The sequence below is a fragment of the Pseudopodoces humilis genome, chromosome 21, assembly GCF_049639895.1.
Source record: "Pseudopodoces humilis isolate 2021_Gansu_Grassland_sample_001 chromosome 21, ASM4963989v1, whole genome shotgun sequence".
NCBI classification, from domain to species: Eukaryota; Metazoa; Chordata; class Aves; order Passeriformes; family Paridae; genus Pseudopodoces; species Pseudopodoces humilis.
This window is the reverse complement of record NC_142220.1, coordinates 9,764,459-9,778,403: the sequence shown is the minus strand read 5'-3', so window position 1 is coordinate 9,778,403 and position 13,945 is coordinate 9,764,459. Positions and strand designations below refer to the sequence as shown.

General features: G+C 45.2%; 1 protein-coding gene across 5 annotated transcripts in view; it reads right to left on the bottom strand.

Moving 5' to 3' along the window:
• The window catches only part of MAP2K4 (mitogen-activated protein kinase kinase 4), a 67,540-nt gene that overhangs the window by 27,468 nt on the left and 26,127 nt on the right, over positions 1–13,945 (bottom strand). For 3 of the 5 annotated variants that reach the window (XM_088065588.1, XM_014259693.2, XM_088065589.1), the window contains exon 2: positions 12,932–13,034. In XM_088065588.1, coding sequence (XP_087921714.1) covers positions 12,932–13,034 — 103 coding nt within the window. Of the gene's footprint in view, positions 1–2,254; positions 2,351–12,931; positions 13,035–13,945 lie in introns of all 5 variants that reach the window. The other 2 variants (XM_088065587.1, XM_088065586.1) reach the window with 1 other exon arrangement.

Genomic DNA, 13,945 nt, shown 5'->3' with positions numbered 1-13,945 from the left:
AAATGATAATATAACTAGCTGAACTGGGCTAGATATTGTTCGAATGCTTAAAAGCAGCCTTTCCCAAAGCACCTTAGAGTGACTACAGCTCCTGCCAACTCATCCAGGGCTTGAGCTTCCAACTCCCCATCTTGCTTTTGAAAATTTTTGAAAAGCAAAGAAAAAAGGGGCTGAGGAGGTGGCTGTGATCCTTGTGTTTGAAAGGCACCAATGTGTCTGTCTCACTGCAGATGGTTACTATGCTTGTCACAGCAGTTATTGCAGGGATTAGGAGCACCAAGCAAGACAACAACTCCCCCAAACAGTTGTCCTTTGTCAGAGCTGTGTCCAGCTTGGCAGGAGGCGGGCGGGTGCTGGCGCCAGGCACCGCCGTGCCCGGCATGGCCACGAGGCTGCTCACCACAAGCTGCACAGCTGGACACATCTGTGATGGCCAGAGGACCTCAAAACCTCCTGTGGAGACCCACGGAGACCTTGGGAAACTCCCAGACAAGCTGTGCAAGTTCCCTGAGCCCTACTGTTAACAACCAACTGCAGGGAGGCCACAACTTTTAAAAACAAGCATTTCCTTGGCATGAAAAAGGAGGACTGTTGAAAGAAGCAGAGAAAAGTTGGTGGGTTTTTTTAAGCAAAATTGAAAGTCTCCAGACATGAAGCAAGGCCAAAAAGATGCTGTAGGTAGCTAACTATCTCCTCTGTGTCACTTTGCTGAGAACTCTGCAGGACTCAAAGAAGCCCCAAAATACTCGATGGTACAGCTGACATGAGTAAAATCTGCAGAAGCAAAAAGATCCAAGCGAACCAGCTGTGCTTCCCAAGCCTGCCTGGTGCTGGATTCTGCTCAGAAGTCTCTCATTAAAGATCCTATTTTCACTAGGGTTAATCAGAATATACTCTAATTCTCCATAGTTTTGGTAAAAAGGCTGAAATTTTGAAAACTGATTTGTGGTCCATCAGCCAAAGCTAAAATATAAATCCTAACAAAAAAGCTTCCAGGCAAACTGCAGGGTTCAAATGACACTGTGCAACTTCAGAGCACAAACACGGTTCAGGACTGTGGCCGACACATTCCTACCAAAACTTTCAGACAGCCTGGAGAGGTTTTAGAGAGCTTTGTTTCTTCTATATCAAAGTCTATGTCATTTCTAAAATCATTTTCAGACCCTGCAGGCCAGCACTAATACCATATCAACCCTAGTTTGAATTTCACTAGCAAATGCCTCCAGAAGAAATGTTCCAATTTTTTACCTAAAGGGTGGAAATGTTGGTGATGTAACAAAGTTTTCTGGATTGTCAAAAGAAGAAATTTTTGTTTTTCATAAACAAACAGCATCCTTGCAAGAGGGGCAGAACTAATTTGGGTTTTCTCTAATCCATGTAAGCTGTCCTGAGGCTTCATTATATTCAGGAACAGATTCCTAGACATGAAGAAGAGATAGAGAAAATGTGGCAAAAGAAGGAAAGAGTTTTGCACCTGTGACCTACCCAGACTAAAGCAAAGCACATTTGCTCCCTTTCCTTGTGACCAAGAGGCTGAAATTCTCCCTAGCACTGCTCTGGCTTTTTAGGCTCCTCCAGAATGTTAAAATAAAGATAATAACAAAAAGTGGAAGATGGCACAGCCCCTCCACAGCCCACATGTCTCAGCCCAGCATGTGCTGAAGGCTGCTACGAGTCTCCTTGGCTTCAATGGGGCTTGGCTGAGGCTTTTAAAATGTCAATATTTTGTATTAAGCTCCCCTGGTAAAATACTGAGTTACAATGGATTTTAATTAACCCTGCTCTTACATGGAGGAAACCTGTCCACCCATCGTGGTGAAGACTGAGCTGAATTTAACTGAGCACAGTGATGTCAAACTCATTTTGACTCAGTCATGAGCCAGACTGCAGTACATTCACTGAACCCACCATTGCTGGGATTTCAAAGTTTAAACTGGATTCAAGAACTTCAGGATAATACTGGAAAACTCTGAGGTAATTAATTTAAACAACCCTTCTGAGAATGCTGATTCTTTTTATTCCTTCTCCTGGGTCACTGGCAGCTCCCTGAGAGAGAACAGCAAACACAGACACGAGCACAGCTGTAATAATAAACAAAATAATCTCAATACAGACCATAAATTGCAAAATCATTATTACACAGCAATCACCCAATGGAATGACACTATTTCTGAGACAATTTCATTACTTTAAGAGATGCCATTTTTGCAGGATGGAGAAGATTTGACAATGGCTAACAGACAGGAAAGCTTACTGTAGCCTGCTGGAAAGTTTCTGGATGAGGTCCGCTTCTCTCCTTTTGAAACTGAACGGGACAATGTGATTACTACCCAGGGTTGCTTGTGTGTCACTTCAGGCAGGAAAGGTTGTGGAAATGACAGGAAAACATGGTGCTGTTATCACATGACACAATAACGTACAACACAATACTCAGCTAGTCACACTGCCCACTGAGCACCCAGCGGCACAAATCACAGCCACACCTTTTTCTTCCAATTTCCACCTAAGCAACCTCCCCTCCTTGGGGGCAAAGCAGCACTCAATGATTTGAACTCATTTTTACACATTAAGTCAACATAAACAATTTGTTTTCTTACAGTAATGAGAATTATTATTTCCAACTGCATTACTACAATTAGAAACATGCATTATTAACTTATTAGCCAAATACCTGTATGTTATTGACATGCTACTTCCCTCGAGGCACACTGACCATCCCTGCTCTGCTTTTCTTGTGCTAAGGCAGATCTTACTAACAACATTTTTTCCCTTAAAAATATATATATATAAAAAAGTCGAGCTTCCATCCAGAATCCACCAATCTAGGACTGGTGGTCTCTCCCAGGTGGGCTTGCCCTTCATCAGATCCCCTCTCCCAAATAACTCTGAATGAATTGAACAACTACATCCTTATTCCCTCCAGTGCCCTACAACTGACAGGAGTTAATCACCACTCTGCACTATGAGACTTCCCTAGGAACAAAAATTGTATTCTGGGACTCAGATCCTTCAAGCTGTGCAGCTCTACAAAGCTTTCTCAACATGAGGACCTGTCATCTCAGAGCACTTGGAGGAGCTTGTGTGAGGAGGGCTTCTGCCAAGCACTGTGTGGAGAGCAAGCCCTGGATCCCTGCACCCCTGACCACTGCAGCCATGGACACATGGCCAGCAAAGGAACCAGGGGCTCTGATCAGCTCATTGTGGGAACCACCTTAGAGGGGCAGGTAATGAGAACTGCTGATTCAACTATAAGAAATGGTTTCATTTCAAATACTCTAAAGAAGTGTTTTTTCTAATTTAAACTTCTGTAGGACGAAAAATTACAACCCAAGTCTGGAAAAGTCCAAATTCTCTTTTGGGATTTAAAAAAAAATACAACCGAAAAATATCCTGCAAACTTTGGGCTGCATCACAGCCTGAAATAAACTGAAATTCACTGCCAAGAATGCACCTGGTCATGTATTTCTTTCTGTGGCAGACAAGGACAGATGGGAGACACAGAAAGCACCTGACTGCAAGACAGAGACCGCTTATTCGGAGATGCAGCTACTTCAATGTGGTGACCAAAAGAGCTCATAACAAGACCAAGTAGACAAAATTTGACTTTTATTTAAAATGTCCCTTCTCTATGACAAAAGATTTGAGCAGATCAGGTGAAGATTCCCAGGCTGCAGTAGTGTGGTGACATTTTCCATGCTGGGCTCCTCCATGATGGCTGCTGGGGCACGGTGCTTTCACTGACCCTTCAGAGCCAAGAGCTGGTTTGCTGTAAACTCTGCCAGGATGCTACCAAAAAACTAAAGGTGCTCTAAGGAGCTAAACCAATGCTCCTAGACAACCACCTTTCCCCTTTTTCACTGGTGTGAAATACCCACCTAGAATATCAGAGAGAAAAAAACACAAGCTGGTTATAGCAAAGCTCCTCAGAGAGGACAACCACCTTCACACTGCTGGAGCAAGAAACATCAGGAACAATCACTTCCAGCTGATCCACACTTGTGCCTGCAAAGGCACCACATATGCCTTTTTGCTCACCTGGATTTATTCCAAGCTTATCTTAGGAAGGAAGGAATTAAAACAGGCTCAACAATGAAGACTGTTCAGCATTGCCATAATCTGTTGGAGGCTGGCTTGGCCATTTAGATTTAGGTTGGAGAGCACGAAAAAGTTCTTCTCCCAGAGGGTGGTGGGGCACTGCCCAGGCTCCCCTGGGAATGGTCAGAGCCCCAAGGCCACCAGAGCTCAAGAAACTTTGGACAACACTCACAAGCAGAGGGCAGGAGTTTTGTAGGGTACAGGGCCAGGAGACTCAATGATCCTTGTGGGTCCTTTCCAGCTCAGTTTATGCTATGATTTTATGATTTGCTCCCTCTTTACTGAAGCTTCCCAAAATGGAAAGGTGTTTGTGGCATGAGGCAAGAACATCCACCTGACACCAAGGATGTCTGTAGTTTTCACAGACACAATACACTGCAAACCCAGATAATTTAAGTTCTTTTCAGAAGCCTGTTCCCCAAACAAGCAGAATAGTAAAATCAGTTCAGTCCCACAGGCCAACCCCACCTCCATCACATCCATCCTGTCCACCACAAGATACTTCCCATGACCACTCTGTTCAATGGCTGATTTTCCTGTGTACATCCTGTCCATTCAGACCCAACATCCTCCATGGCACATGCTGGAAGTCACTCATTTGTGTAAAGAATGAGGACAGAAGATGTTGACAAAGACCCGTGGGGTCGATGCAGTCTCTGAATCTGAAGACTCTTCTCTCTTCATTCTTCATTCCTCGATGTGTACAGGAGATTAAAGTAATAACTGATTCCTTCAGTTTGAACCCACAGAGTAGAAGAGTTGACTCAGTTTTCCATAGGCAGGGGAAAACAAAAGACATTTTACTATGAGGTGGTAAAAAAGTCTGAAGAGATAAAGGATGTGCCTGCCCTGCTCTGATGAAATGTGGGATCCCAAGTACACGGAGTAGCAATGAGCAGCGTTTATTCCAAGAGCTGATTTATAGGGGTTTCCTGCAGGAATGTGGTTTTCCATCTGGAGTTAAAAAGTTGTGAGTCCAATCAGATACAAACTGTGGTGGTCCATGCCTGACCATCTCAGATTAACAGTGACACTGCCAGCCCCTCAGGGTCAGAGCCCAGCTCCACCAGCTGCTCAACACAGCAGAGACACACAGGCACTAAACTCAGCCCAATGCATAAGCCATCTTCTTTGCTACTTGTAAATAATTATTGTACAAGGTATTTATCCAAAAAATGGCTAGAGACCAAACCTGTGTGTGCACACAAATATATTTATACACATGTATTCAGAGATGTTACACAGAACATTCCGCTTCATCCCATTTTCCTCTCCAAACAGCAGCACGTTCCACATAGGAACTTGCACTTGCCCAAGGAAGAAAGGAGAACAGGGGTATTCTGGGCTCTCTTCAGCCTGAGGACTCCACCCATGTGCCAGGACAGCAGTCCCCAAGACATACAGGATGTGAGGATGGGACAACTATGGCCTCATTGACTTTGGAGCAAAAAAAGAAAAAAAAAACAAGCTCAGAAAGCAGATTCATGGGGCTAGAAGAATGGAACTACAGAAAGCCAAGAGGGCACCCCATGCTCTCAGGTGGTTTAGCAAGATGAGCAAAACCATCTCCTGCTCCCTGGAAAAAAATGTAATGGCAATCAGTTCCATCTGATGGGTTATCAGAGCCTGCCTTACAAACTGATGAGCTCAGGCACAGCAATGCCCAGCGTTCCCTCCTGGGCAGGACAGCAGCAATGCACTCAGCTCACAGCATCCCTGGGACACTCTGGGATGCAGGAAACACACAGGTGGCTTGGGATCAAAGCTCAAATCCCAAGGACTTCTCACGGCAGGAGGGAGAAAGGGAGAAATTTTAGCAGCTCCTGACTTTCAAGTGGAATTCTGGATCTTGCCTGTACCTCTTAACCATAAAAAGTTACTGGTGAAAAATCGATCAGAGCATTTGAATGCTCAGAGATGGCATCACATCTCACCTTCTCTACAAAGTATGAAATGCAAGTTTTTGGAACAGCTTATAGAATTTTCCACATAAAATGGTAAAGGGACAAACACCAATCTTAAAATACTCTAAGAATACAAAAGATCCAGATGCTGTTTATGCAAAATCCAACAGAAATGTAGCTGTGGTCTCCCATTTTGTCATGAGCCCTCCAGAGAAGACTGAGGTATTATGGCATCCTGGAGTCTTTGAAAGCCTTACAACTGGGTTTCCTGGAGCATGTACACACCTGTTCTTGCAGGTGGATGCAGCGCCTCAAAAGAAAGGGAAGGAAAGAAAGGGAGAAAATTTTGCTTCTGGTAACACAACAACATGAAGGTAAGAGTTGATACCAACTCAGAACTCTTCAACCTACTTTCCCTGCCTTGAAACAAGCCCAGAAGCAGTTACATCTTGGTGTGAGTTATGCAGCTGTACCAGGAGCAGACGTGTCCCCTGGATGTGTGAAGAGGGCTGCAGGAGCTCGTGGGGTCTACTGCACACTGATGGGACAGCTCTGCTCCTGCCAGACCCAGCGCTGCCTCACAACCATCAGGACACAACCAGAGGAATTACATAAACCCAAAATTGTTAAACCACACCAAATCCTCTGTAGCTTCTTTCAAAGAAAGGCAGCACCATCCTTCATCTCATGCACAGCAAGCAGAATGGGGAAAATTCCAATTCTTCATGGCCAGGATGACAGACCTCCCTAAATTGTCTTCCTCAGCAGACTACACAAGGTATTATCAAAGCTCTGACCTTGTATTCAGCTTTATAAACCTGTGCTTTTGGAACCAAACTGACTAAGCAAGGAAAATGGTCACCCCCAGCTCTCCTTCAGGCTTTGGATCATGACAGGTACCCCCAAAGCAGCAACTTGGTCCTGCACAGGCTGCAAACACTGGGCTTTTGCCATGAGCATGGATGGAGTCAAGGATGGTGCCTCATATGTGTCTCAGGGAAGGACCTGGCCAACCACAGGTCAACCACAGAGCCATGTCACTGGATGAAGGGGAGGCAACACAGCTCACCAAAAGCCAGGCATGAGAAGGGAAGTCTAGAGGAAACTCCTGCCCAAGGGAAACATCCCCAGCTTTGCTCTTTCATCCAGACACTATGTCCCAGCAGGCCACACTGATGGAGATTTCATGTTGAATGTAGTCAAGTTCAGTTTGAAAATGAACATTTCCAGCTCATTGCTCTAACTTTCTCATTCCCACTGACCCAGAATGCTTCACCCCTCTCCACACCATTCAACCAAGTAGAAAAAATATCTAGTAGTCAACTCAAAACCACTACTCTTGACTGACTTAACCCAGACACCACCTTAGTGTCCCTGGAAAAGTGAGGACAACACTATTAAAAATACCTTTACAGGTAACACAGCTCTGCCACTACCCCAATCCCACCTTCTTTTCCCAACATGCCATGGAAAACAGCCCTGAGGAGGCAGCCCAAGCATCAGCCATCACATCTTGAATTAGGAACTGCAGGACATCCATGCCTTGGTGTGTGAAATATCTGTGTCCCAGCTCAGTGGCCAAGGATGGCTGTGTTGCCATGAGGGCCCCAGGGACAGGCACAGAAGCCTCCAGCCTCTCCCACCTTGGATGACCCAACACCTCTGCCACCACAGCTCCTCTTTTTCCCCAGGATCCAGCTGCTGTCCCTGTCTGGGCAGGCCAGACCAGGTCTCAGTGCCTTGGAAGGTGACTTGGCACCATCACCATCCTCTCACCCATCACTGCTCTTCCCACCATCGAAGGGACAGGCCTACCCTGAGCCCTGGGTGGGGGTCCTGTTATGCATCTTGACCCCAAGGCTGCAAGGTACAAACTCCAAAATTCTGCCCCCAAATGAGCAGCTCTGACCATGGCTGTGAGCACAAGAACCAGGACAGCAGCTCCCAACCACACCCAGATGGGACAGGTAACACAGAGCTACCTGTGGATCACAGATCAGAGATCCCTGCTGAACTCTCTGTCATGAGCTTCTGGCCTAACCTCTGCCTCTTCCAAAAGACAACATGTTCCAGCTACCCATCTACAGGATGGGGAATGCAGAGATTTGTGCAACAACTTATAATTGCACAGCTCAATCACTCAGCACCCATGAAGCACTTGGGACCCATGGGAGTCAGGTCAGCACATAACATCAGCTTGGATTTGATTTAGACACCAAGGATGGCTCACTGGTTTCCAGAAGTTCTGAGGAGCCCAGGTCCCTGCAATGTGGCAGGAAGGCAGGTGCTCAGCACCCTTGAAAAATCCATGTGAATTAGCTGAATGGAGATACACAAGGTCCAAATTTTGGTTCCAGACACAGAAGGCCTAAAGTCAGAAGCAGAGCGGTGCTGGGATATCAAACCCTTACAGAAAGAAGACAACAATCAGGGTAATGAAGCTCCAAGGGATGTGGAAGCTGCTAGAGACTGTTTAATTTGGAAGCTGGAGACAGCAAAAAGCTCCTTCACAGAGAGGACTTGCACTTAAGAAATACCAAAACTTGGGAAGTTAAAAAAAATTTAAAAAAAATAAAAGAAACAGATCTTAAATCAGCACATTCAGTAAAATCTCACACTGACTCTGGCAGCACCTTCTCTGAAGCAGTGACCTACTCCAAGCCAGAGACACTCAAGTGTATTACAGACCACATAATCTCTGTCATGAAAAGATCACTGGTCAAATGAACTTGCAAACTCTTGGAAGGAAGAGGAAGGTTAAATACAAAGTAAAAATCATCAATTTGCAAAAAATGAAAAAACTATAGAAGAAACATTGTTGCAGCACTGAACCTACAGCGATGTTTGTATGAAAAGTGAAAGCCTGGTAACCACAGGCTGCCTCAAACACTGAGATATCTCTGCTGAGGCCTTGGAGGTTGCATTTTACTTGTGCTGACTTGAAAATACAAGTGATTACATCCAGATTCTGCAACTTTCAGGAACTGAGACAGATTCAGTCACACAAAAAAATTCATATTCTTGGTATCTTTGACTCTGAATTCCGCCTCCAAGGCTTCCAGGCAGCACTCCCTGCCACAGGAAGGATCACACAGCAGAAAGGTAACAGAAATCAGTAATAATAAAGATGAGAAGTGACAAGTACAGATATGAGGAAGAGACAGAGAAATATTTACAGGAAAATTCACATAAGTGGTAGGGAACATGCAAGTTTAGGATATTCCTATTTGGGGTTTAGGTTTTGGGGTTTTTTTCCCAAAATGGTAGGAACTCTCTCAAGTTACTTAATAAACATCTACAGGCTATGCAGCTACAGAGCCTGACCCCACATGCCAGAAGGGTATGGGAAAGCCTAAGAGGAGATTGAAAGAGCAACAGACACCTCAGAGAGGCTTTGGAACAGCCAGAAAAGAAACAAAAAACCTTTCCAGGAAAAACAGTCTCCAAACTATAGAGAAAGAAAAAAAGGAAGCAGGAGAGTCTGATGTGTGACTGAACCTCCAGCAGCTTTTGAAGAATCCAGCCCTGACAGTTCAGTAGAACATCCAACACACTCTTGGGGCAGCTCTCTGGAAAGTGTGTGACTCTTCCAGGTGTCATAAGGAGAAGCTTCACACAGGGCAGCTTTGGAAAGCTTAAGTCCCAATAAATCCACAAGCTATAGGGAGACTGTGGAGTTCAACTGGACACCAGATACTTCAAACATCAAGTTTGTACATTAAGAAAGGTTAGTTCACTTTGTCACCTGTCCAAGTGAATCTGCAAGGCTCTTGTAATCAGGTTCTCAAGAGGTGACAACTCTGAAAGTCAAGAGATTTCCCGGTCAGCAGACAGAACACTCAGGAAGCAGCATGCTGTCAACCAGATGCCAAAAAACATTCCCTGTGCTCGTCCATTTCCTAGCAGGTTGATCTAAATCCTCTAAATCAGCATCCAGGTATCACGGCACAAGAATACAAAGCTTTCCAGAAAATCAAGAATCTCATCTACAGCCAAATGGTTTCCCATCTTGGTTTCAAGAGCAATGGGCAGCACAGCCCAGCCAGAAATCCTGCTATGCACAGCCAGAGTCACACCTCATCACATCACTCGTTAGTGTGATCTGAATCTCCTTTTAGCAAAGGCAACCAGCTGCAAGCAGCTCTGTAAAGCTTCCACATAGATAACGGAGTAATCTAATTTTGTTTGTGACCTAAATCCTACTTGGACACAGGACAGATGAGGTAAAAGGTGGGATGCTTTCCAGTTGGTATAATGGGTTGGAATTTGAAGAGCTCACCCTAACCATGGCTTGGGTCCTCCAGCCTCTGCAACGTCTGCTGCAGGGAAAACAAAGTTAGCAGCTGTTAATCTGGTCTAAGTAGCAAAGTCAGCCTGGGCTAACCTGGAAGGTCTCCACACCCTCAACTGCTCCCCAGCCTGCACAGTGTGGTAATCACACAGCCTCCCTGACTCTGACCAGGCATCAGCCATCAATAAAACTGTTACCCCTTCTCTAGACTGCATCCATTCAAAAATGAACTATATTCCCCAACTACTGCCTCTAATTCAAGCTCTATTCTGCCTTATCCTGTACAGGTCACATGTAAAATTATGTTTACAACTGTGCTGGAAGCCCTAGAGACAGGTAAGAAACATATTACGCCTAGATGAAAAATCTCTTTGCACTTTGAGAAGATTTGGTGGCAGCAGTTCCAGCTGAACCAAACAAGACACACCACCTCCATCACATGCAGTCACAGAACCAGAATGGACCTTCCTTCCTAACCCCTGCCTTGCTTTCTGCTGCTCAACACACCATCTCGGGCAGAAGCAACAGGGCACCCCTGGATAGGTGGATCCAAACCGCAGAACCCCGAATTTCATGTGAGACATTAACCTCTCTGTATCTTCAGATCCACCCATCTGGACCAACAGGGCCTGTCCAGGACAATCCCCAGCAGTGTGGAGCCAGTGCTCATTTCAGGAGGACACCCAGGCTGCTCGCCTCCACCAGGCTGAGAAGTGGCTTGGTGAACAGAAACACACTCTGCATCAGGAACATGTCTGGGCGAGGAGGTCTGAAATACCCAGTTCAAATCCAAAGTCTAGAAAAGGTTTCCAGCCTACTGAGGAAAAAGTCATTCCAGCATCTCAGGGAAGAAGGCAGGAGACGGAGATACATCAGCTGCGAGACAAACACTTGACAGAAGCGTGCAATCAGAAGATATCAACGCTGCTTTTGAGGAACAGCATCTGCTACGGACACAAAGGACACAAGGACAATTTGCTGCAACCAAGCTCAGCCAGCCTCAGAGAAACCACAGAGAAAACAACCAAGCTAATAGCATCCATCTCTTTCAAATAGACATGGCCATTAGAGCTTGCAGCCTCCTAAGAAAGCTTTAGCACAGACACCATCACCATCAGTTCTGGCACTTGAACAGCTATCATACCCAACCCAAACACCTGCAAGCCCTCAGACCTAGTAATGCCATTAACCAATCCCTGCCAACAACTGCAACTGCCACAAAGAAAGAGCAGCACCTGTCTTGGACAGTGTTGACAATCACACAAACATGAAACTTAAGATGCCATAGACTAACAACAAAAGCTCTTCTGTGCTAGACAGGAGCCACTGTGACTTCCAGTGAATCCAAGACAGAAATCCACACAGATAAACACAGAAAAGTCAAATCCCTATAGATGGCTGATGGTGGGGGCTCATTAGCTGAGACTAAATTTATTTAATTCACTAACAAGGTCAGGGAGATGAAAGAGCCCCAAAAGGGTTTCTGCAGAAAATCTTTACAAGAGTTTGATGATGGGATGAGACACAAAAAGTGAATACCTAAATGTGAGCTCTATAACCATGTGAGCTCTATAACCAATAAGAATACTCTGTTTCAGAGAGGAGAGAGAAAGAAAGAGGAGGACTTGCTGGACAGGTCACTCAAGATTTTAAGAATCATCTAAACTATTTTATGAAATTTCTCTATATTGTAATTACCATCAATGACTCATCAGAAACATGTTCCTAACTTGATAAAAGTTTGTTCGAAAATCCCCAGCATAAAGAAGCTCCCAGAACAGAGCCCAGCAGGTATGTCCAGGTATGTTCCCCAGCAGGGAAGCAGAAGGCACTGAGCTCCAGGAGAGAGGCAGTGACATGCAGAGCCAAGCAGGAGCAGCCTATGACAGGGACAGAGAGCTCAGGCAGCAGGGAGGCTGTAGGTGCAGTTTCTGAGACTTGACACTGACAAAACTCCTGAGACCTTAGAGAAGAAAAATGTGGGACATCTTTTGCATGCTTGCTGCATCTGCCACAGGGACCAGCTGCAGAGCAGCACTGTCCAGCTAGATTGGTGGATCTGAGGATACAAAGCTGATCTTTTTGGTGCTGATGTACCCTGGTATTTACTAGAGTCAGGAACAGCTCTGTGCCACACTTGCTCTCAGACTTTTGACAGGGATATCCTGGGGCTAAACTGGCTAGAAAACTCAATGAGACCTAATCTCTGCATAACTCCCCTAACATCTCCCTGTTGCTGAAAAATGATAATCCTCAATCTTTGTTTTAGTGCTGAAAACAATTCTATCACACTTATGGCTTTCACAAGTAACATAGAAACAAGAAATTCTAACAAAAAGTAATAAGCTGAATAAAGAGATAGGAAAACAACAGTGAATCAGTCTAGACATTAATTATAGGTGTACCTAGCATTACCAGCTACAATACTCAATTCAATCACTTCTGGAAAGCATTAGCTACAGCATAAACCAAGAAGATCCCAATTTAACCTTTTTTAATTCTGGAAAAAAATGACTCAAAGTGAGAGATTTAAACAACCTACAAATAACTGGACTAATCAAATTGCATTTAACTAACACTGGGTGCTGGCTAATTAATTTCAAAGTTGTTCCACTAGTTGTGCCATTGGCTTTATACTCACATGTGTGGATTTTGGAAAGGAACTCCAGAAGTATTTAGAGTAAATCTTGCTGTGGACTTGAAAGGTGGATTTGCAAAATTTAACTTCAGCGCTTTGCGTTTACCTGGGAGACAACGAACATAAAGTAAACTTTTTGTCAGCAAAAAATATTGAGAGCATCTGGAAATAAACAGAGAAAAATGGCATATTGTAAGAAAAGGATTTTACATTTTACAACATTAGCAAATCACAGCTTGTGTTAGGACATAGGGATGGTGACACAGAGTCAGCTCTCATACCAAGGTCTTCCCCAGCTCATTCCAAGGCAATGGCCAAAGCCACAGCATCTCCTGTGAACAGCTGGAGCACCTGGATCACCTGTCAGGGCTCCAGCAACCACAGCACCTCCAACCCCAGGGCTGAGCATCCTCCATGTACACCCACGGGGCACAGAGTCCCGACCTGCCACACACAGCCTGGGCACACCACCGGACCTGGAGGGATGGCACTGAGGAGGGAAAGGGCACCTTGGGATGGTTTTTATGTGACACTCCAAGCACAGGGTAACTGTTGGGGTTCCTGACCCTCATTTGCTAGCAGCAAATGGAGATAACCAGGTTCCTTCTGCCAAGCTAGCTGCCAAGCAGAGGGTGCCTGAGGGGTGACCAGGTAAGGGAATGCTCTGCAGTTAACTGAGGAGGCAGTGGGAAACACAAAATAAATAAATAGTAGTGTGGGAGGGGTCTTGGTCACTGCACCAGCCACTGTCTCTGTATTTTCCACTGAAGGTGAGATGATCTGTTTAAGCAACAGCAGGATCAGGACTACAAAGGCAGTTTTCCCTCGCCAGCCCTCCCACTGGGGTGCAGAGGATGCTGTCTTGTTCCCATTTGCCCACAGGAAACCTGTACTTCTCCAGACCAAAACAGCTCAAATTAGGCCTGTTCTCCCCCCACCTTCCCAGGAGCCCGTGACTGAATCCCCCCGCAGCTACCCACTTCCTCGGTGATGTCTTTGGGTTGGAAAGGTCTTTAA